Source organism: Pyrus communis, chromosome 9, assembly GCF_963583255.1.
Source record: "Pyrus communis chromosome 9, drPyrComm1.1, whole genome shotgun sequence".
Classification (NCBI taxonomy): domain Eukaryota; kingdom Viridiplantae; phylum Streptophyta; class Magnoliopsida; order Rosales; family Rosaceae; genus Pyrus; species Pyrus communis.
In genome coordinates, this window is record NC_084811.1 from 23628542 (window position 1) to 23651758 (window position 23217).

Genomic DNA, 23217 nt, shown 5'->3' on the forward strand with positions numbered 1-23217 from the left:
AGGAGGGTTGCCATGGTGGAAGAACACTTATCTTCTCCGTTAGCAGCCTTCTGGAGACAAAGTTGTACGCAACCGGAAAGTTGTCGTCGGACAGCGAAAAATCACTGAAAGAATAAGAAGTTACTTGCATTTGCATATGCCATTGGTTTGATGTCTGGATGTGGCACTGCCGAGAAAGTAACAATGTGAGGCTTCAAACTTATATCCCGTCGCCACCAAAAGAAACACCTACAGCTCGCCTGCTCGGACCTCTTCCAGCCCTAGCTTGTGGATCGCTCCACAGAAAACCACGCATAAACCCTTCCTCCGGAGGTTCACCAAAACCGATTAATCGCTCTAATGTCGCTCAATTTCACTCCATCAACGCTGAAAAGATCGCCATGGGTTACAAAAACTTACTATTGATTACATGAACGCTTTAATGTAATCACCATCTAACGGTCTCATAATAAAATATGTATTTAATACAATACCATATGACCATCAAGATGGAGAACTATTATAGTGTGTCGGAAACAGGACAATTGCATCAAGTGTCATAATACAACTAGTTGGATATTTGAAAAAAAATTCAACCACTTATACTATGACACCTAAGAACATCTCCAAAGAAGATGTCAAATTTTAAACATCAAAATGATAGTTGATAGTTTATGTGGCAATTTGACATTTTATACAATATTTTGCTCCACCTGATATGTCAAATAATAATGTCATTTAATAAATTTTTTATCTTTTTGTGGAGTCCAATGATTAAAGCAACCAATCAAATATTTCAAAAATATAACAACATTTATTATATATTATATTAATTTATTAAAATATCATTTAATAAATTTGACATCTGCTGTCAAATTTGACACCAAAAGGCTTTACCTTCAAATGACTCAGCTCCACCTAAGAAATTGAAGGCTCGTTTGGAGAGGCATTTTTTACTGTTATATGCCTATGTAACAATTTTGACATCTCCTTTAGAGATGCTCTAATGTACCAAACCATATTTTCAGCATACTGAAAAATCTCATATGCAAATAGTGATTATATTAACCACATGCGAGTATTTTAGTCAAATCTCAAAATTAAATTAGAGCGAAAGTTTACACACCAATTCTCAACGTTAGTTTCACTTTTCTTAATCCACGTGGCTTTATTAAATTATACATGTGGGGCTCACATGTGAGCCACATCAGCTTTTCTTTTGGTCGACTAAGCATTACTAAATTTACGTTTGGTTAACGGGTTCTTCTACCCTGCGCCGTTCCCTTGTGCTCACCGATTCAGCGAACCCCTCCCTCCCGGCGCCATTTTCTTGTCGCCCGCCGTCTGGAACTCCCACATCCAGGTTAGGGTTTATCTCTCTCGCCCATCTCTGCAACTTCTCGCCCTGATAGCTTATCCTTGTCATTACATTTATTTTTTTAATTTCAGTTCTTAATTCTTTGTTAAAGTTTTTTTGTTTATAAGAATTTGGCTTGAATTTCAGTTAGGTTTTTGAATTAAATAAGAAATTAAAAATCACAAGTTTTGGATTTTGTACGACTGATTTAGTGATTCATATGCTTTTTCTCCTTTCATTTTTCTTGTTAATTTTATTTATCTGATTTTTATAACTTGATTTGTAGAAACATATGGAAAAATTCGAGCAAATGTCATATAAAGATCACTTTTTTAATCTAAATTTGCGGTTTATCACTTCTCAATAGGGAGTAGGATTACAAAACAGTTAATTTGGTATTGCTTGATTTTTAGTTACTGCCATTACCAAATGTTAACGCGACACATTACCGAGCCCAATGGCGCTCTAGATTCATGTAACCGACTCCGCTTAGTGGGAAAAGGCTTTATTGTTGTAGTTGTTGTATTACCAAATGTTAACCATTTTTTCTTGGTTCTTGTTAGACAATGAGGTGGGATGCAACGTTCACAGTATGAAAATGCGTTGAAAGTTATGACTTGTGACATTGTTTTCAACCTTGATCCTTGAATGAACTACCGTTAGTAAAGATTTAATTTTCGGCGTTCAACGTCCCGAGCTAAATTCTTGGTTTCACCACTGTTTTCGATACTTGTCAAAGGATGATTTGTTGAAGATTGTGATAGATATGTATATGCTCTGATTTGTGCGTTTATTTTCATTTCATATCCCAACATTTATCATGAAATTTCCAGATTGGATATATATTTTTGTTCTTTTTTATTTAAATTGCTAACTACTTTGTGTCATGGTGATTTCTATAACTAAGATTGTTTAGTAATTGTTAAGGGCCTTGTCCAAGGAGAAAGACCGTCACCTAAAGTAATGGCCGCCAAGATATGCATAGCCATTCGATCATTTGGTCGTCCATTGACGGAAAACATCAACTGGGGACTTCCACCTTACACACGGAAGATTGCACTGCCGGAATCAAGAGTCTTGTACACTGTGTTACGATCACCTCATGTTGATAAAAAGTCCAGAGAACAGTTTGAAATGAATGTCAAGAAACAGTTTCTGGTCATAAACACAGAAACACATGAATTGCAAAAGAAGTTCTTTTGGTTAAAGCGCCAGCGCATATTTGGAGCCCAATACGAACTCCGATTTTCTTGCAAGACCCGTTTGGACAAGGAAAAACTCCAGAGATTGCTTTGAAGTAAGATCCATGCATTGGACCCGAACTGCTGGATGGTTCTGGTTTTGTTTTGATAGGAAGAGGAGATGAGAAAAAAAGGAGCACTTCAAATGTTAACGAAGATAGGTTGATCTCTAATAAGTTCTGTACGCTTACGTTCTGGTTTTAGCAGATAGGATGACGATTCGGAATCGCTTTTGGTTACAGTAGAATTTGTTTACTTGTTATTGAGCAATGATTCAACACTTTATATTTCAGCTTCGGTTTGGATGTTTCACAGAATATTTTGCTTTTTGTCAACAAATAATCGCATCATTCTCAAACTAGCCTCTCCACACATGCTAATGTGAGCGTATAGACTTTTTATGTTGTGTGTATTTTGATTGCGGTGAATGTGTCTTATCGAACTGCTCATAACTAGTCCTACGGTGTAGTAATACTTATCTTGTAAGTGAAAAGTCTACGGTTCAACTCGTGCGTATGATGAGAACGTATAATATTGTGTTGAGTTTGATACCTAGTGTGTGACACATTGTGTAGCTTAGCGATTATGCAGTGGGAGGCCTAATCAATAATCCCCAGCCAATTTAGTTGTGTTTCATAGAGGAGGGAGCTTGTTCATTTCCTGAAGAGCTTTTATCACTGGTTCAAGAAACTTGCAGTGTCTTAAGAATGGCTTCCAAGGTCAAAGGCATAGATGTAATCCTTAGTTCTTAGACATGGTATTTAATGCAAATTTGGAAAGTGGGGAGAACAATAACCTAAAAAATGGTTTCAAATTATTTACCTCGAGTGCTTATTACTTGCAAGTATAGTGTCGCCGCATGTTTGATTGTTTTGGATTTGATTCAATGGTCCTCAATCACTCAATGTTAACCATTGGATTCAATTGTCAAATATGTGTCGTCACTGAGTGTCAGCAGGTAATAAAAAAAATCGTTCAGAGTTCCAACAATTGCAATTTGAAACATAGTCTTTAGCCTTTTGATATGTAGGGAGAAAAAGCAATCATCAATTATACATGAAAGACTCATAATCCATAGATCATTGTCTTCAAATTTCCACAGTAATTTGATGACTGATAAAAAACAAACTACATTGACCTTTAGAGATATCGATATACGACTTTCACGAGCATCCCATGATGGTTCCGTATTCACAACAATATGCAACTTAAACCTTTCAAGATTCTATGAACACAATGCTTCGGCATCACAAATGTCGTTAAACTCCAACCGAAACTTCATGAGGCATGATCTCGGGGATAGGTGCACCGAGGACTGGTTCTTTGATCTGGCCAACACTCACTTCAGGCTCTATCTCATCTTTGAATTCGGAAAGATGCCCTGACTGGTCCTGAGCTTCTTCAGTTTTTCCGGTGTGCGCTTTCTGGTCTTTTGTTTCTTTGATACCCTTTGGTGGTGACTTTGCAGGCTTTGCTTCGGTTTTAGTAGCAGCATTTTCCTGAGAATGAAGCCTAGTTTGAGACTTTTTAATAGGCTTATTTGGATCTATGACATCCTTTTCGCTTTTAGTCTGTAATCCTTTCTTTGAATTATTCAGTTCTTGATTCAGACGTGGGCTAAGAGATGCCCCAGCACCTTCTGAAGAACTGTTTAGCGAAGAAATGGAGCTCTTGTTCCGTCCAAGTTTTGGAGATTTTGGCCGTGTGGTTGGAATCTAAATTGATGGACAGAGAAGAGTCACATACAATGCTGTTATACAAAAGCAAACAACATGAAGCACAGGTAGGAGAAGAGTCTAACAGTTACCTTCTTGAGTTCAACTTTCGGAGGAGGCTCTTTATAGAAACTTGGCATGGGCGCCGCCTTAAACGTCAGGCTCTTCCTTAGTCGCTTGATCTCAGCTTCCTGGCTTTCCTGCAAAATAAGCATATGGAAAATATAACGAATATGCTGAAACGGAATTATGAAACAGAAGTTGGAAATAAACAAGTTGATATATGAAGAACAAAAGTATAATCGTCGGAGTGCTGTAAACTAGTCTCCACACCTTTGATTTTGCTTGCGAGTTATTTTTTTCTTCTTCCTTAGCCTGTATCTTTTCTTCCAGCTTCGTAAAAAACTGATGAACAACGAATAAGGTTCATTAGTGATACGAGTTGATTATAAAACTGTTAATATAAGAAATAATTGTTGAGCAGAAGTTCCTGCATCCAAAATGCCTGCAATTTGGAATTCCACATATTGGGAGGATGCTATGGCAGCGCTCAAATAGTGGATAGAGACCCACATAACAGGGCATGTTTTAGAATATAAAACGATTTCTGGCTTGCATCCTGAATTTTTAAGCTTTTGAAAATAGCAGTAAACTTCATAAGAACCTATAGGTATGTTCTACCAACCTCCTTCCGTTTTTCAGCACGTTCTTCCAACCTAAAGGAAAATCCAGAAGCACTGATCCTCCGCCCGCTAGGTGTAGTCCTTTTGACATAACACAGAATTCATGTAGGTATCAGTACAACAAATTAAATAATTTAGATACTGGCAGTAAAGATTAAGAGATGTGAAACAATTAATGCTCTGAGATATGAGGCATACGAAGCAACGGAGTGAGCATCATCATCCTCTTTGATTGGCAGAGTTGTTTTTACAGCATTTAAACTTTGATCAACTGATCTGTTATCACATAAAGCATCATAAAATGGCTAATCAATATCATTAAGCAGAATAAGTTTCCAGTTGAGAAATCTTTTCCTATGCACAAATTACGCATAAGTAAACAGTACAACGATCTATAATGTTTGAACAAAAAACATAAAGGTTAAGTACACTCGCGTACCGAATAGCGGTTGTAACATACCGGATCCCATTAGATGGGTTATTGGCGGATGTATCCACAGAACCAGACTTGCCGGACTGATGCAATTAAGAGCAGGCATTAGCTACATTTAAGAAGGATAATAAGAGGAGTAAAATATATAAGTAAAAACCTGAAAAAGTCTTACTGAAGAGGATCTAATGCTGGGTATTGATGCTAAAGAAGTCCTCTTAATGGAAGCTCCAGTTGTGTTCCCATCCTTTGAATGAACTCCTGTGGATGCCCGCCTAGCTGGATTATTCAGACGAGAAACCAAAATGGGAGACTCAGCTTTGGTTGCTCCTCGAGCATGTTTGACTTCTGTTTTCACCGGGTACACATCAATACTCTTCTTCATAGGATCTGCACGAGACCCTCTTGCTGGGAAAGAAAGACTCTGAGAAACTAATGCCCTCTCCTTACGAGGGAATGGAGTTGCGCCTTTCACAGTAGGTTTATCCTTGGCCGGTTTGCTCTTTGAAAAATCATTGTTCGGAGCATGAGGATTCTGAATAGAAAACACAAGTAGGAAAGGGCATTGGTACATGTGTGTCATGAAAATTGATAAGAGAAATAGCTCAAATGACAAGGAATTCTGGCATGCAGTACCTTTGCGGCTTTTGAATTTTTACCAGGCGGAACAGTCGCAGAGGCTGCAACTGCAACTTCAGAAGAGTTAATGCCTTCATCTTTTGTCACAGGTTCAGATATTCCGTTCACGGCAGGAACTTCTGCATTACCATCAGCATTCTTTCCCTCTTTGCTCAAACTCGGTACTGATACATCTACATGTTTTTCCTCGATAACACAACTCTCATCGTCGAATGTAACCCCATTTTCAGACTCCATTTGTGACACAACTAATAATAATATCGAACAATGACACAGCAAAGTTGAGGAAACAAAATCACCAAGAAATCTTATCTTTAATACCATTTTGATTAACATGAATGATATAACTGAAGTTATATACTGAAGTACTAAATGTATAAATAAGTCATATCATTCAGTATATACACTTTTCTAATACTTTATAATTTATATGTCATTTTATTTTGCAATTTATGTATCAATACAATTATGTATTTTTTTAAGTATAAATAAGCATTTATTTATACAACATATAATAAGTTTAATTAAATCCGCCTACGCGCTAGCCCTACCAACCGCCCGACTAGCGCTTGGCGTCTTTTAGAACCTTGAGTATATACCAGCAAGATATGTGGGAAATAACAATACTAAGACATCCCGAATTCTACATAGTTAAGTAGGCAACAAACATGAATGGTTATCCTATCCTCCCCAGAAGAACTCATATGTCATAACAATTCCTATCATTTTCGGGAGTGCCAAAATCACTTCTAGAGTGTTTGGCAAAAATTTAAAAGTGCTTTCAATGAGAATAAATCACTCCCAAGCGAGAATCACTCAGGGCCCTTGATGAAACTTTTAAAATATCAAAATCACTTCTAGATAAGCACTCCCAAACCAACACTTATCGTTTCAGGTTCTCAAAACGTAAGGGTTTACTCTGATATTTCCCAGTGTACCAAAGAACAAGACGAGGAGATACCCTCGAAATATTCATTTTCTATTTGGCTGGATTTATCCCTCCATCAAAAAGAGAAATTTAAAGCACAATTTGTGGCATGACAAACTACAAACCAAAAACACCACGAAATGTTTTATGATGAAATGATCCTAACATGCTACTGGGAAAGAGTTCCCATCATTTCAGTCATGAAACGCTTGATAATTCTGAGACCATAATGTATATCATTCCAGATCCACAACACATAATCCTCAACATTCCAACAGTTCTTCGAAATTCGTTCAAAAACCAAACATCTGCACAGCAATGGAAGCTAACCCTTTTACACTCAACACTCCATCACATTTACAAAATCCAAAATCCCATCAAGCCTTTCGTAGAAATTACGTGGCTCGGAATTACTTCAAAAGAAAAAGAAATCTAACCAACTAAACCAATTGTATAATTAGTCAACTGAGATTGTCACTACAGTTTTTTTGAAGAATTAATTACGAAAAAACAACTCTCTGAGGCTCATGATTTAGTTCTTGCGCACTCACATTTTCTAGAAAATTATCAACATATGCAATGTCTCAAAACATACCCAGAAAAGGGTAAGCAACAGAAACAAAGAAAACGCAGAAACCCAACAAAATAAGCAATTCAAAGGTTAAGAATTTAAGGTATAATCTTTAAGGATCATAGAAAATAAACACTTACAGAGATTATCAGGCAGTTTTCGAACTTGATTTGTTGAATTTGGGACTGAACGATTTAAATAAGCACTTGAAAGAGTGATTGATAGCGAGACCAAATAGCAATGGAAGCAAAATTCCACTGCTGAATTATGAGAGAAGAAGATAAGAACAGAGCAGAGGAATATAGTGATTGTGCTTTTGGATTAGAAGCACTTTGTGATGGTAAGTGCTTCTGATGGTTGGATCTTGAAAGCTATGGAGGGAGTTGGTGATGCACGCTCTGGTTGGGTTCGAGAAATCCGAGGGAGGGAGAGAGAGATGGCCGTGTCAATGAAGCGGATAGAGATAGAAAACAGTGAGGGAAAATGACTAAACTACCACTATGGAAGTTACTAGCAAGTTTTTGAATTCTGAACGGTGATGGAGGGAAAGGGGATGTGTGAAGAAGATCGAGGGTGTCAAGAGTTTATCTTGTTAAGGTTAGAAAATCCACATTAAGATATTTCTCTCCTCTCTGTTGGGATTATGGCAATTGAGTTGTGGATTCTGCGAAATGTTAAGGATTTCGTTTACCGTTTATGGAAATGCGATTATATTTTGGAGGGAAAAATTGTTTTCTAACGATGACAAGTTTTTTCGACCGTTGAATTAGTTATAAGATTTACGTATGTGTAAGTGAGATGTTACTTGAAGGCACATTGCTAGATGTTATTTGAAGACACATTGCTAGAGGAATTTATGTTATATCAGAAAATACTAATTGAAAAGTTATTAGAGAAGGATATTGTGGATCTTGATTAGGGTAGTATTGTTGCCTACATCATTAAATATAGTGAAACTCTCTATTGCTGTAATATTCCTTACCACGAATGACGGTGGTGCTAGAAATTATGACGACTTATAATGATGATGTTGCTTACTATTGAAACTATATTCGATGACAAACTATTGAATAATTTGAGGATTTTTAGTTGTTATTGAATATTGGGACTCATTATGAACTTCTAGTATTTGACTAGTGCACAGTTTCCCGGTTGTTTTATACTGAAATATTAAAATTTTTGGTGGACTTACTTTTGAGAATTTTGGATTTCTGACTATTGAATCGTTATATAGTTTTCATTTATAAACCAGTTTCAATTCAATTATGTACTAAACGAGCTCGAACATTTATCAAGCAGATTCCAAGACCTTAAACATTCCATTCAACCGAACCGACCGAAATTATGGAAAATATGTCAAAACTTAGAAGTACGAATTCTGACAATTCGTACCCTAAACTTCCTACATAGAGTGTTATTTTATTATTAGTTCTTAGTCGAGATTAGTTTCAACTTGGTCATTCTAACAGTCGTCAGTTCAATTTCAGTTAGTGCAGATCGTCTTCGACACTTGTTCAATGAATTAAAGGATCAATAATGTAACAATTTGTAACTTCCGGATAATAATGTGTCAATTTCTAAATGACAGAAACCAAATTACAAAGGTACCCTTATAGTTTGTCCTAAACTACAAGGATGTAAAATGCAATTTATCCATAAATGAAAGCTTAATTGAAAACCTAATTAAAATGGAAGAAGTGAATAAGCAAGTTGTCTACCTTACATGATTGTGCAGACTATCTCACCATGACCCCAATAGGATGATTAAGAGCATTAGTCAATCAATTAGGGGGTTTTCTTATTTCATTGTCTGTCTCCTTCTAATTGTGGGTGTGATATGATAGACAATCTGATGAATATATCTTGTCAATACCAAACAAAGAAAATTACTTGATGGTTAGATTACAAACAAAAATATATACTAATTAATTAGAATATAACACAAATCAAAGAAAAAAAATTAATCAAAGCTGAAGAGTGTTTTTTATTATCATCTATTAAAATATTAGATGGAGATTACTCAAATCACCACTCAAAGAAATTAAAAAATAATAAGACAAATTAATTATCCTTTTCCCTTGCGTACACTTTGAATGTTATGTGACTATCAAATCCAAGAATATTAAGTTTCATCATATTATTCATGACCGAGAGAATTGTTGATTTAGTTTTTAAATTATTATCCGAGTGAAAATTAAATTTGTAAACTATATTTTTTTTTTGAAAAAAAATCAGTTCTTAAACTAATTAAAATCAGCCAATTACATCCCTAATATTAGATTTGAAATTATTCTATTCAATTTTTCGTCAATTTAAGTCACGTGACATGCATGCGATACACTTTGGGGGAGATTGATAGTTTTTCATGAGTTTCATGACTTACCTTTTGAAGAATTACTGTACGGAGTTAACTTTAGAGAGTAAACTAGACGTTAAATTCACAATTTATATGCAACGTTAAGAGCTTATAAGCAAAAAAAAAAAAAGAAGATAGTATTACCATCTAAAATGTGTAGCGTGACTTAAATTGACAAAAAATTAAATAAAATAACTTTAAGTATAATCATAAGGATGAAATTAACAGCTTTTGAAATGTTAGACTTCCTTTATCGAAAAGTAATTTATAAACTTAATTTTTACTTAGGTAATAATTTAAGAATTTAATGATCGGTTCAACCTTTACGATTCAAACATGGCAGGGCAAAATGGTCAGGCAGCATAATCCAATAGAATAAACTGGAAGGGGCAAAATGGTCAAATGACAAATCAACCAATGATTGAAAACAGCCGGAGGAGAGTTACTGTTGGAGAACGTTGGGTCTGCGTTTTTATTGTGTGTGGGGTTCACAGGTGGTGGTGCTGTCTTTCCCGATGACGTGGCAGCGCAAAGCAGCATGATTGGTCTCACGTTAGGCCAACCTGGACACCCTACCACGTCCACCAACCGCGCGTGAGCTGTAACAACGTGCGTGCGAGATGGCCATCCGACGGCTGCTTTTAACTCGCCAGATAATCTCGGCCGTCCATTTGGGGATCGATCAAGGAAGAACATGGAATTGTTTGGGTTTATGCCCGGGATTTTGTGGGTGGTGCGTTGCATTCAACGGCTAGGCTGGATTCTCAAGTGTCCTCTTCATTTGTGATTTGGCACTTTGCCCCTCTTGGCCCTCAATGCATTTTCATGCAATCTCCACATATTTGATTCATTGACAATATTTTTATTTTAATTTTAGCAATCGAAGAGAGTGCACTGATTATTATTTGGTCTAGTAACATTTGTTTTAACTTAGTTAAAAGATATTACTGTTACAGTTGATACTGATCGGATACGATTATCAAAAATCCTTCCTCCATCTGACATCTTTCAAATCTCCCATAACTTTGGAATCATTTGCTTATCATCATGTTCAGAATTTAATCAAATAAGCATTAATTTTTTAGAAAGAAAATTATTTGACTTCTATCATGGAATGTGTCTTTCTACTTTATAAACATATTGCATTTTGACACGTGAGCATAAATTTTTCTTTTTCACATTTTGAATGAGTTGTTTTTCATATATGTGTCATAATTCATAAGGAAGGAACCAACCATTGTTTAATTTTAACTAAATTTACTAAAATGGTTTGATGAAAGTGCATCAAATTTAAGAACACCAACAAAAGGGTAAATACATTTTTGACCAAATGAAACTTTGACAGAGTAAGAAAGTGAGGGTTAGGTAGTAGATGTTGTTTGTGTCGCTACATGTGGTGATTTGTGAGGCCTCATTATTTTGATGGCTTTGTGTGAGGGTTCCAGTGCTAGTTTGTTGTGTTTATTGTATGTGCGACAAATGGTTTGATGAAAGTGCATCAAATTCAAGAAATTTGTCACTAGATAAATGTATCATAGAGCACCTCTTGTAATTGGTTGTTTTTTGTTATAAAATGTTCTATCGCTTCCGTAATAAATAAATTTAAAAAAAAAAAAAAAAAAAGGAAGTTTAGTAGAAAGCCCAAAAACAAAAAAATATGGTAAGAAAAGAAAGAAAAAGTGAAGGAACAAATATATACCCTCTAAACTTTTTGTGTGGTAATCACGACCACAAAAAATCTTTCGAAATTGCAAAACAATCGTAAGCTTATAAAAACACAAGTATACATTACATGTGCAATCTCAAGGAAAAACAAACAACAAGAACCCACATTTCACAGTGAGACCAAAACAAAAGAAAACAAAAAGAAACAGGACCATAAAGTCTCAGAAGGATGGCCCCTGCGGCCAAAAATTAACACAGAATTTGCCTTGGCTCCATAATTTGAAGCTCATGAGTTGTTTGTAGTCTAAACTGCAGTTTTTCGACAACTTCGTTTATTGGCCACTGGCCACCACAAGGTCCATGTCCCCCTTTGCATCCCAAAGCATCATTTTCTACTTTAGGCGTATGTTATGTGAGGTATATATTTGTTCACATTTATAAGGGTAATTACATTTTAAGCCCTAGATTATTTCTTTCTCGTCTTCATTTTTTCGGTCTTAAATTGAGAAACACTTATCAACTAGCTCTTGATCTATTAATATTTGTCCTTTAATGTTGAAATCGGTTCCAAGTTAAATGAATAAAGAAAAGTTGAGTAGTACTCTTATTCTATATTATCGAATTTGTGACCAATCTTAAACATGATATCGGGGAGTAGAATTCTCTATCTTTCCTCTTTTTATTTCTCTCTCTCTCTATAGAAAAGATAACACAAGATGTTAATGTAACTTAACTGTGAGCGTTCAAATAAAAAAAGATTGGAATGGAGTAAAAAAAATAGAGGGAAGAGAATCTGGATCCTAGGTGGTGATCTATACAAAGACTTGTTGTGCAAAATTAATTAATAAGTTGAATGCCCCACTTAAGCCAATCCCATAATTTCCGCAAGGCTGTATCATTTGCTCTAAAAATATTGAACTTAAGAGGTGAAGCTCAAAATTTGTGGCACCGACAAGGCTTACATGTCTACTGTTGAACTGGTGACCGAGCTTTTATCATGTCAAAGAGTACTGGTTGGAAATTAGTAGAGCAGGTTCTGCCCTTTGATGAACGCATAACATCCATAAACTTGAGGTGCACGAAAACAACAGATAAACAACAAATTAACTTTACAGTACGTAGAACTCTTCTCATGCATAATGTGAAATAGATGATTTTTTCAAATAATTAAGATCATTGTGATTTTTATCTGAGATTCGAACGTAGAATTTCCAACCAGTAATGCTTTTAGTGGAGAGTGAATCTTGTAGATCAAATAGCTTTTAGTTTGTGTTTTATATTTTTCTATTGGAATTTGTGTTTTCTAATGGAGTAATGTTATTCATATCATTTTTTTATACCACATTTCTATACCATCTTAGGTGGCATCTGATGTGGACAGCCACATCATTTGAAAAATTTGCAAAACTCAAGAAAATGAATAAGAAAGACTCCTTGTATACCACAATCATCATTTAATTAACTAGTTTTTCTTAATTATTAGTTTATTAAATAATGAACTAAATTTAAAAATCTGATTAATTCAAATGATATAGCTGTCTACATCAAATGCCACATAAGGTGGTATGAAAATATGGTACAAAAACATAGTATAAATATCATTACTCTTTCTAACGTAACCCATCTTCCCGTCACTGTAATTGTCAGCTTCTGCCACAAAGTCTCCAAGACCAGCAGATGGGACAATGGCTTTTCGATCAAGGAGACCACCTTTGAAACCGGGGTTCCTTTCCTCTTAGAAGGTAGGGTCGAAGTTTCCGTCGAGGGTATCTATATATGCGCACAGTTGGGGGGACTCAATCACGACAGAAGATAAGGTGAACTATCAAGTCCGGGTTGAAATACCACCAAAGAAGAAGGTAAAACTGAGCCTCCAAGCGAGGCAGGGTACATATGCGATGTTCCCTTCTCCTACATTCAGACTGGCACCTATCATCGCCGGCATAATCATAAAAAAGATCATTAAAAAAGCGTGAGCCGTTATTAAAACATTATAAAGTTGATGATTACACCGGAGTCGGTTACTTCGACTTCCATTCCCTCACAGAACCGCTTGATGTTGATAATTAATCATGCATGCATGCATGCATGCATGCACGCACGATATTCTCCATCATCCGGACCAAAATAACAATGGTTTCTATATCTTCATCAGATGCAGTACTCCCTCCCTCTCAATAAATAATGCAATCGTGCCCGTCGCGACTTGCAGCCCAAATGCATGTAATATATGTCTGTTGTTGTGTTGTTTTCAAACATCAATTTAGGGTTTTATAATGGGCAATAATTTACTTGCCACATAACACCGGCATGTTTTGCATGTGGCTATGTTTTAATTCTAAAATACATACATGTTTGTTGTTGCGTTTGCTTGACTGTTAGTTCAATGTTACCAATATATCTACTTACGTGGCAACACAAAAAAGTTCGTAATAAAATCAGCAAAACCAAGTTTAAGAAACAGGAAAGCAGAAGTAGTGAGATGTTCCAAAAACGATAATCAATATCGTAATCGGAATTGTCCATTATCTTTATCATTATTTAAATATTATGTCTGTAAAACATCATTCAATTTGGAGACCGTTTAGTCATCTATACATGTCAAACCAATCAACAGGTTTAATAACGAATAGTATCTTCATGATGAACCATCCATATAATGGAAAATATATTCCACAAAGAAAAAAAAATATGAAACTGTAAGCAAGGGGTTTTGTAACTTCATCGAACATTCACCTCACCACTGACGTCATGCGTTTCGTCTTTGAACGCTTCCAAAGACCATAACATAAAAAGCTATGTACAACCTTTTGTTGAACTAAGTTGGGAGTCTTACCTTCCTCTTTGATTAAGTAAAAACCAATAACACAAGATAAAACAACACTAATAACCAGAGAGGTTATGCATGTGTTTATGTACAGTCAGTTTTTTAAGAATACTGATAAATAAATTCAAACGTGAAGTTTAATGGCACCTATACGTATTTACTGAAGACCTTAATTCTGATCTGCAAATCTTCAAAAGCTGCAGAAATTCACAAAAGGTGGAAGGAGAAAGGGAGCCATTGTTAACAAACAGAGACTGCCTCCCTAAATCCAACGCTGAGGGCATTGGTGTGAATCCCCTTCTTATCAAAATCTGCATTGCCTTTCTTCATCATGGCAACGAACTCGTTGTAGTCTATTTGCCCGTCCTGAAAAAACAAACAAGTGCATTAAGTACTTGAAAAAGTTTCCATTTTGTTTTTAGCATCAATCCTATGATTTGGGTACGTCGTGTACTTACATTGTCCTGATCTACTTCTCGGATCAATTCTTCCAACTGAATGTCGACAATGCCAAACTCCTCGCAGGCTCGTTGAAGTTCTTCTTGAGTGATGTAGCCACTGCCATCCTTGTCAAAATATGAGAAAGCTGCAAATAAGTGATCTTCTCTCTCTATTTTGTTTAGATGCAATGTTGCTGCTATAAACTCTCCGTAATCAATTGTGCCACTATTGTCAATATCTGCCTGCATTTCAGAACAAGTAGCGTTCATATAAGAACAACAAAACGAGAACAGCAAGAGATAAATCCTCATAAGTTAAAAAAATAATTTGCTCCAATCGAAGAAAGGAAATTGATATGCTAGTTTACTCTCACATTACTTAAGGATTAACACCGTAGGCCACATAAGCAATCATAGAATAGCGAACAGATTCTAGGAAAAATAATGCAAGCATTCTCGTAATCTACTAACAAGATGGGTCATAGACTATCTACAATTTTTAAGTTTTCCTCATGCCTGAGGGATCATTTTCCGAAGACCTAAGGGCAGCGAACGATAGTCCTGATATAATACTTACAGCTTGCATAAGATCATATATTTCGGACTCATTTAGATTAGCTCCAAATTTTTTGAGTCCATCTCTGAGTTCATCAAAAGTAATTTGACCACTATTGTCAGTATCTATCATCTTGAAAATTTCTTTTAAACCAGCAATTTCTTCTTCCAAGAGGTTCTCTGCAATGATCTGCACACAATAAAGTCGATATTTTATAGGATAGTATTCACAATGATTTATAAAGTTTTAAGTATAAATGGTAAATGCAAGACTTACTCTAAGAGCCATTTTCTTAAATTTGTTCATTGCAGAAAACTGCTTCAAGCGACTTAAAACAGCGGAATCAAGAGCCTTGTCCGGAGCCACTCCATCAACCTGAACCCATGGGTGGCCTGCAAGAAATCAGAACATACATTATTGGTTTGAACTGCAGACGTAATCCTCCAACAGAATGAAAACATTTATTTTCGCTTATAAAAGTTTCACCCCTAAAGTTTAATTTTAATCAATCATGTCAATGGTACAATTCATTCCAATGTTCTTAGTTAAACGTATCGCACGGAGGATCTGATTATATAGAGAACCGTAAGTGAATGTGCAAAATGAGGAGCGAATGTGTGTGTCAAGCATACTATTGACAAGGGGATTACAGTGCCACTTTCTTCATACTATGTACAATCATATAAACTTACAGAGAACTTGATGAGCAGTTAGCCGCTTTTTTGGGTTTCTAACAAGCATTCTCTTAACGAGATCTTTGGCACTTTCAGATATTCTAGGCCAGGGATCCGATGAGAAGTCAAGATCGCCATGCAGCACCTCTTCAAATATCTCTTGCTCAGTTTCTGTTTGAAATGAATAGAAAGAATAAGAAGAGGGGAAAGAGCAAGAGTGCATTGTGAAATTACACACATATTCGAGACAGGAAGACAAAAGTTTGTCCAGTAGACAGATTAAAACTCTTACCACCCCAAAACGGAGGAACCCCACATAATAGAATGTAAATGATAACACCGGCACTCCAAACATCTGCTTCTGGACCATAGTGCTTGCGCAAGACTTCTGGTGCAACATAATAGGGGCTTCCAACCACATCACGGAATCTCTCCCCTGTAAATTAATTGTATCAGTAACATAAAAGACACAGAAAATTTGTATGTAGCACCAGAAAATTACCTAAAAGTCAACTAATAACTGAGAGCTGGAAATGTTTTGACAAAGTAAAAGAAATATTATATATATAACAGGACGTGCTTGACATCATTCAGATACTAATACCAATCCGATTGGTGTTTCGTATGATAAGTTACCGAAAGGTCAAAGGGTATCGATTTAAAATGATCTAAATTAACTTGAGACAAAATCATAAATGGAAATGAGATGGATCGAAAGAAAAACAATGAACATAAGATGGATCAGTAAGGAAAGAAAAAACAAATTGTAAGACGTACCTGGCTTAAAGAATATTGATAGTCCAAAATCGATAGCCTTAAGCGGTGAATCCTCCTGCTCGTTGACAAAAAGAAAGTTCTCCGGCTTAAGATCACGATGCATGACACCCAAAGAATGGCAAGCTTCTACAACTCCAACTATAGTCTTCGTCAGTTGAGCTGCCTTTCTTTCGGTGTAATGCCCTCGCTGGATAATCCTATCGAAAAGCTCACCCCCTGCACATAATTCCATGACAACATGAACTGCAACAGCATCCTCATATGTTGCTTTAATTGTGATTACATTTTGATTCCCTGCCAAGTGATGCATAATCTGAATTTCTCTCCTCACATCCTCCACATCTTCTGTAGTCAGGAGTTTCCTTTTAGCGATGGATTTACAAGCATACTCCTTTCCAGTCGCTTTCTCCACACAGAGAAAAGTCATTCCAAACTGCCCGTGTCCGAGCTTTTGGCCCAAATTGTAGTACTCCTTCAAGTGCCCTGTTTTTGTTTGCAAGACAGACTCGGCCTGAAGCCCTGCACTTGCTACCCTCTTGACATTATGGGGCTTCTTGGGTTTCGCTGGCACTGCTGGCTTAGTCTTTTCCTTTTTCGCTACTACTTGTACCAGTCTAGCCTCTCCCATGTTAGTCTCTTCCATTTTCGCTACTACTTGTACCGGTCTAGCCTCTCCCCTGTGAATTGTTGGTGGTGCTAGTTTAACCTCTACCTTGGGAAGTGTTACTTGCCTCGCAAGTAACGTCTCCTCCTTGTGTTTCTGAGGCTGTGCCGGTTCCTTAGGCTTGTCTGGATGAACCTTCTCCTTCCCACTTGTAGCCTGCACGGATTGATACTCTTCCTCAGCTATCTTAACTGCTTCTGGGGCCTTGTTTTGAACATAGAGAGTAGCTTCTGATGGATTCTTACTCAATTGCGGCGTTTCATCAGTACTATTGATTCCTCCACTGGAAAAACTGCCAGTTGATCGAGACCACCAGAGTGAATTCGAGACGGAATGGATGAGTGCGTCCTTGGTTGATCCGACGCAGTTGTTCCCCATCTGGATATCGATGTCTCAATTCTTGTCAGAATTCCAAATGCAGACACAGATCATATAAGGGGCAAAATCCCCTCTCTTATCTCCCAAAAAGGAAATGGATATTAAAATGGAAGGACCAAAAATGGAGCATTATCCACCAATTTAACCAACTCAATCCCAATCACTTTAAGAAGAATAAATACTTGAATCAAAGAAATATCACCATCTTCTCAAACAAAAGTTGTAATTCCCTCGTACCGTCGAGGTTCTCTGGAGAAAAAGGTGCAACCTTTTAACCCCAGGAAGAGCCTCAAAATAGACAGAAACTCCAAAATGAACTAACCAAAAGGAGGACTCCCCCTTCAAGTTAGAAAAGAATATGAAATTTCCTCAGAACCAATCAGCCCTCCAATGTATACCCAACAGAGAAGACGACTGCCCGAGGCTGAAACCGAAAATTCAACAAAACCCAATATTTGGGGCAGAAAATATTGACAAGTTCCGCGTCAACAAGGAAGAAAGTTTCAGAGTATGAAGAGAGAGAAACAGTGGAAGAATTAGAGAGAGAGAGAGAGAGAGAGAGAGAGAATGACAAAAAAACAGTCGTTTCGAGTGGTTATTTAGATTGTGGAGAAAGAGTATTAGGATTTTCTCTCTACCCTTTTCCATATTATATAATCGCAATCCGCACACGAACGGAGAAGGAAGGAAATTGTGGTATGAAAGAGAAAGGGTGTATGTTTTTCTGTTGGAATGTGTCAAGATGCGTTTCTTCTCTCTCTCTCTCTCTCTCTCTCTCTCTCTCTCTCTTTTTCTTTTTTCTTTTTAATTTTTTTTTAACAATTTTGACTAAACACCCACAGAGATTTTCACCTTTCCGATGGCCACTGAAGCGGAATGGACGGCTGGGATCTTTGTGATTTGGAGGGTTTAAGGTTGGTAGGATATGACCGGCACGCCACAATGGGGTCTGACAACTGTAAGTACAGCCGGGAGCCGATTTGGTCATCTGGGGGGGTCATTGCGTGGGCTGGGCACTCCGCCGCCGGCAGCAGGCCGTAGCCGGTGAGATTTCTTCTCTCTATTCCGGTGGAGAAAAATTAATTTAATTACCACTTTTGCTCATCACACCAGCCACAAATTAAGTGATGATTTCATTTCACGTGGCAGATTGAGTCTAGATATGTTACGTAATTTTAATCGCAATAAGAGCTTATAACACGTCATGATTTCTTTTCATGTGGCAGATTGAGTCTAGATATGTTATGTAAATTTTAATCGCAATAAGAGCTTATAACACATCATAGGTTTTCGTTGGACCAACCCATCACCGCGTGTCATGTTTAACCGGTCCACACTTACTCCAAAGAAATCACGATTGCGGATAACATATAACTTAATTACATGGGTTTAGGGGAGGGAGAGTATAGTATAAGCAATAGGCCTACTTAATCTCGTAGTCGTAGGAACATGTTTGACCGACTCCACGAGGTCGGCTGGTTTTCGTTGGTCAATCATGGCTTACATAGTTGTGTTGCACCACTATCTGCCTTCTGGTACTGGTTGGTAGGTTATATGGAAACTTCGTACAAGACTTGGGCAGTTGCATCTATCAATCAGAGGACTCCCCCAGTCTCATTCCACATGAAAGTTTATTTATAATGTGAAACGAATCAACGAAACATAAAAAGCGTCAAGAGTCGACCTATTGATGCGATGAGCGGGAGATAAACACGTAGTTGTATACAACCAGTAACATTAGATTGTGTTTTGTGGTCCAATAGACAGTCGGATATAATGGTTTCATCTAGAATATTTAAATCTAGCTGCTCATGTGACAATGTTTTGCATGCATTGACGCGTTCTAGAAATAAACAGAGGATTCTCATTCAATATGAATTTGTATATTTAATGTGAAGCGTGTGAAAACGAAACAAGAAAAGCATAATATGGCATTGTCCTTAGGCTCAGATGTCATAAAATTATATACTTGAATCGAGAAAATGTGCCCCATCACAACCGATTTGTATACAACCACATGTCTATCTCTCCCATCATCGATGAAAGAGGTCGACACATAGTTTCGACCGATACGATATGATCAGCTAATGCAATCGGCAAATAAGATTTCTCTAACATTACAGGAAGATGATTCATGCTTAAAACTAAAACCAATTAGCAAAACCATTGCTTTATAAAGATGAACACATTATTCTTTAGATGGGCTTGCAGGACACAATCCTTTATAGGATCTTCTCTACTATAAACGAGAAATTTCAAGTTGTATTCTATATTAAGGAGAAAGGGAAAATACGATACTAACAGGGAAACGGATGTAGTCATTCTTCAAACACATCACGGACAATGGACAACTCTTCTTCAAACATCTCTCGCCAACCCAGAGAGATCAACTTGTCCTGAGTCGCCATCACTTGCTTTAGGAAAAGCTTCCTGCTGACGATGACCTTCCATGGGCACCTCTCGCCTCCTAGATGGTAGAGGGCAGGAAGGTCCCTCATCAAAGATGTGTGGAGTCCCAAAAGCACTGAAGAAGCCACTCTTCAACTCCTCCGCTGCTTCAAAGAATCGGTTGAGGCCACCCATAAAGTTGCGGTCAATGTCTTCAATGTCACTTTGTAACCCTGGGAAGTCAAACGCTCCATGCTGTGATGACCCAAAGGTGACAGACCGTTTGAGCATCTCGTCAGTGACATCATCTTCTGTGTACTCTTTGTTGGATTGCACCACTTCAACAGGCCTAACAAAACATAGTACTCAGCAATTGGTTCTACATTGGTCAACGTTATACCAACATAAAAACTGCCCATACTCAAACAAGGGAAGAAAAAGAAAAGTTTTTTGTATGTGCTAGATAGCTCCAATTACGTCCCAGAAGCTGCAAAAGACAGTTGGAGACATGGTGCTCATAAATGTTTCACTACATAGGTAGCTCATCCTCATACCAATATACTATAGTGTTCAGCTTTAATGTCAATGTAACTTTATTCGCACAAGCATAAAACGTTTTATCCACTGCTAAACCAATTCTACTCGCTTCAAATTAAACTCGGACAATTTATCACGGAACAAACAGCATAAAGAACTGCTGAAACTGATACCATTCTCTAACAAGAACCGCAAAGACCTATTTTGCATGACCACCTCTAAGCATATTCATCTGACATAATCTAATCAACGCCACAACGCTTTCTGTATGCAGAATCAAATACAATCAAATCAGAAGTCTTATGTGTACTCTTATTAACACGAGTAAGATTCAATCAACCCTGCAAATAACCACGCGCTATTTATACTTCACTAAACTGTAAACCTCGGGCACTCGAACAAGCTATACACGAAGGCATAAAGATTAGGGCCCATTCTCATCTCTCGTCTCATATTTCCATAAATATTTTTCTTAATTACAAACAACATACAAATTGGATTCAATTTCGTACTGTGTTGTCATAAAACTACAGAAAACCCAACATTCCTATAATCCAACAAATATCATAACGTTCAACATTTTTCTATCCTAAGGCATAAATCCCAACAATAACACCCCAAAAAATCCTCAAAAAAATAAAAAATAAAAAACTATAATTGGCATAGATATGACAAAATTCAGCTGAAAAATTAAATCCAGACTAAATCAAAGTGACACCATCAGACAATTTCTATCAAATCACAGAAACCTTAGATAAAAATATTCCCAATTTGTCATTGGGTTTTAGGGGAATGAAGAAATCGATGGAGAAAGAGATTGGGATTTACCGGCCGGCGCAGTCCCTGAGAAGCTGCTCAGTCTTCTCGCACTTCCGCATGAACTTTCCAGGCTCCACCTCCTCAGTCTTGCACTGCGTCTTCACCACCTTTCTCGTCGAGCATCGCTCGCCATCCGATCTAGGGTTTATGTCAAGCGCCGAAGAATTGCTGTCGCCTTCTTCGTCGTCCCTCCACACCCAACCCATCTTTCTTCTGTACCTCTCTGTTCGCGCCAACTTCAGAAAATCTCTGCGATTTTTGCTTAAGTCGGTGGAAGGTTTGGGAAGATCGATTCACTTCGGCTCCAAGGCTGCTTGTTGGGCTATAATTGGGCCGTTGTGGGCTTAGTTGGAGAGGAGGTTTTCGGCCCGCCAAAAATGGATGCCATGTAGAATGACAAGATCTCATTGGTGATACAGTGAAGCCGTTATTCTTATCCATCTATTCTATTCTATTAAAATAAAGAAAAACTAATGAAAATGGTTTGAAAATTTTGAGTTTTAATGATAAGGATAAAATAAATAGTATCAGGATTGACTTTTTAGTGTAAAAATGTGGTTTTTCGTTAAAATGAACAGTACCGTTGACTTTTCGTTAAAACTTTTTTAAAAGAACCCTTATTGTTAACTTTTTACCAAGTTTTTTCCAATTTTACCCTCACTTTTGATACACAATACTTACATTAGGAGGGCAAAATAGTAATTATGTATCTTTTGAGAAAATGACAATCATATCCCTATTTTTCCTATTTTACCCTCACTTTTGATGTACTATACTTACATAAAGAGGGCAAAATAGTAATTATGTAATATTAAGAAAAATATGCCTTTATTAAAAGATCTGATCATTATTGTCTCATAGTCTTTTTAAAAACTTTAAAAACTAATCACACTCCTTAATAAAAAAAACAAAAAAGAAAATGAAATTATTCACACACAAAGTGTGTGCTCATCTTCTAGTATTTTCTTTTAAGAAAAGTATGTATATGCCACTTAATACTACGGTCTGGTAGTAATTTTTTTTCACTCGAAAGTGAGAGGTTTTAGGTTCGAATCTCGTTGATGGTGAATGAGATACCAAATTAAGTTGCCCATTGGCTTAGTCGAACTCCTCATTCTCTTAGTGTACAAATATCGATGTACTGAAAAAAAGATAAGTACGTACGGTGATGCGTACATTAATAATAAAATGACACATGGTTATTCTTATACTTTCTTTTAAGTACATACAGTAATTTAAAAAACAATGTACATTAATAATAAAACGACACGTAGTTATCATTAACGATACGTACTTATACAGCATTGATAATGTTGTAAAACCGTTATAATTATAATTTCTTTTAATCTCAGTATGTACAATAATTTAAAAAATAACGTAAGTTAATAATAAAACAACACGTAATTACCGTTGACGGTACGTACATATGTCACATTAATAATGCAATGAAACTGTAACAGGATAGAAAAAAATATCAAAATTCCCGCACGCTCGGTGGGACTCGAACCCACAATCCTTTGATTAGAAGTCAAATGCCTTATCCATTAGGCCACGAGCGCCTTTATTCAAGAAGTACAATCTTAAATTATTAAG

At 36.8% G+C, this 23217-nt stretch overlaps 4 protein-coding genes and 1 non-coding gene across 5 annotated transcripts; 1 reads left to right on the plus strand and 4 right to left on the minus strand.

Annotated features, from left to right (window-relative positions):
• The first annotated feature begins 1232 nt into the window (after nucleotides 1-1232).
• LOC137746125 (small ribosomal subunit protein uS10m) lies at nucleotides 1233-2869 on the plus strand. Its single transcript, XM_068486197.1, has 2 exons — nucleotides 1233-1342; nucleotides 2264-2869. The coding sequence occupies exon 2, from the start codon at nucleotides 2300-2302 to the stop codon at nucleotides 2630-2632; it is 333 nt and encodes a 110-aa protein (XP_068342298.1). The 5' UTR covers nucleotides 1233-1342; nucleotides 2264-2299; the 3' UTR covers nucleotides 2633-2869.
• A 733-nt stretch (nucleotides 2870-3602) lies between these two features.
• On the minus strand, nucleotides 3603-7994 carry LOC137744899 (protein WVD2-like 4). The gene is made up of 9 exons (XM_068484711.1): nucleotides 7684-7994; nucleotides 6042-6292; nucleotides 5581-5940; nucleotides 5436-5491; nucleotides 5174-5251; nucleotides 4978-5056; nucleotides 4626-4697; nucleotides 4385-4492; nucleotides 3603-4292 (listed from the first exon to the last, which is right to left on the minus strand). Exons 2-9 carry the CDS (start codon nucleotides 6279-6281, stop codon nucleotides 3837-3839), a joined length of 1449 nt encoding a protein of 482 aa, XP_068340812.1. The 5' UTR covers nucleotides 6282-6292; nucleotides 7684-7994; the 3' UTR covers nucleotides 3603-3836.
• Nucleotides 7995-14205: 6211 nt separating this feature from the next.
• On the minus strand, nucleotides 14206-18599 carry LOC137746036 (calcium-dependent protein kinase 26-like). Its single transcript, XM_068486083.1, has 7 exons — nucleotides 16839-18599; nucleotides 16354-16497; nucleotides 16080-16232; nucleotides 15664-15779; nucleotides 15409-15576; nucleotides 14850-15074; nucleotides 14206-14757 (listed from the first exon to the last, which is right to left on the minus strand). Exons 1-7 carry the CDS (start codon nucleotides 17878-17880, stop codon nucleotides 14632-14634), a joined length of 1974 nt encoding a protein of 657 aa, XP_068342184.1. The 5' UTR covers nucleotides 17881-18599; the 3' UTR covers nucleotides 14206-14631.
• Nucleotides 18600-20011: 1412 nt separating this feature from the next.
• Nucleotides 20012-21898, minus strand: LOC137746037 (fra a 1-associated protein-like). Its single transcript, XM_068486085.1, has 2 exons — nucleotides 21634-21898; nucleotides 20012-20617 (listed from the first exon to the last, which is right to left on the minus strand). The coding sequence occupies exons 1-2, from the start codon at nucleotides 21828-21830 to the stop codon at nucleotides 20239-20241; spliced, it is 576 nt and encodes a 191-aa protein (XP_068342186.1). The 5' UTR covers nucleotides 21831-21898; the 3' UTR covers nucleotides 20012-20238.
• A 1212-nt stretch (nucleotides 21899-23110) lies between these two features.
• Nucleotides 23111-23183, minus strand: TRNAR-UCU (transfer RNA arginine (anticodon UCU)). The gene has a single exon. It is a non-coding gene; the product is annotated as a tRNA-Arg (tRNA).
• Nucleotides 23184-23217: the final 34 nt, after the last annotated feature.

Excerpts from the sequence above, each read along its gene's own strand:
- LOC137744899 (XM_068484711.1), bottom strand. The coding sequence starts at position 6,281 with ATGGAGTCTGAAAATGGGGTTACATTCGACGATGAGAGTTGTGTTATC. Across the intron at positions 4,493-4,625 it reads ACTCGCAAGCAAAATCAAAG|GAAAGCCAGGAAGCTGAGAT; the intron begins GTGTGGAGACTA and ends CTTATTTTGCAG. Across the intron at positions 4,293-4,384 it reads CGAAAGTTGAACTCAAGAAG|ATTCCAACCACACGGCCAAA; the intron begins GTAACTGTTAGA and ends CCATCAATTTAG.
- LOC137746036 (XM_068486083.1), bottom strand. The coding sequence starts at position 17,880 with ATGGGGAACAACTGCGTCGGATCAACCAAGGACGCACTCATCCATTCC. Across the intron at positions 16,498-16,838 it reads ATCAATATTCTTTAAGCCAG|GGGAGAGATTCCGTGATGTG; the intron begins GTACGTCTTACA and ends ATTAATTTACAG. Across the intron at positions 15,780-16,079 it reads AACTGCTCATCAAGTTCTCT|GCCACCCATGGGTTCAGGTT; the intron begins GTAAGTTTATAT and ends GATTTCTTGCAG.
- LOC137746037 (XM_068486085.1), bottom strand. The coding sequence starts at position 21,830 with ATGGGTTGGGTGTGGAGGGACGACGAAGAAGGCGACAGCAATTCTTCG. Across the intron at positions 20,618-21,633 it reads CTCAGGGACTGCGCCGGCCG|GCCTGTTGAAGTGGTGCAAT; the intron begins GTAAATCCCAAT and ends ATGTTTTGTTAG.
- LOC137746125 (XM_068486197.1), top strand. The coding sequence starts at position 2,300 with ATGGCCGCCAAGATATGCATAGCCATTCGATCATTTGGTCGTCCATTG.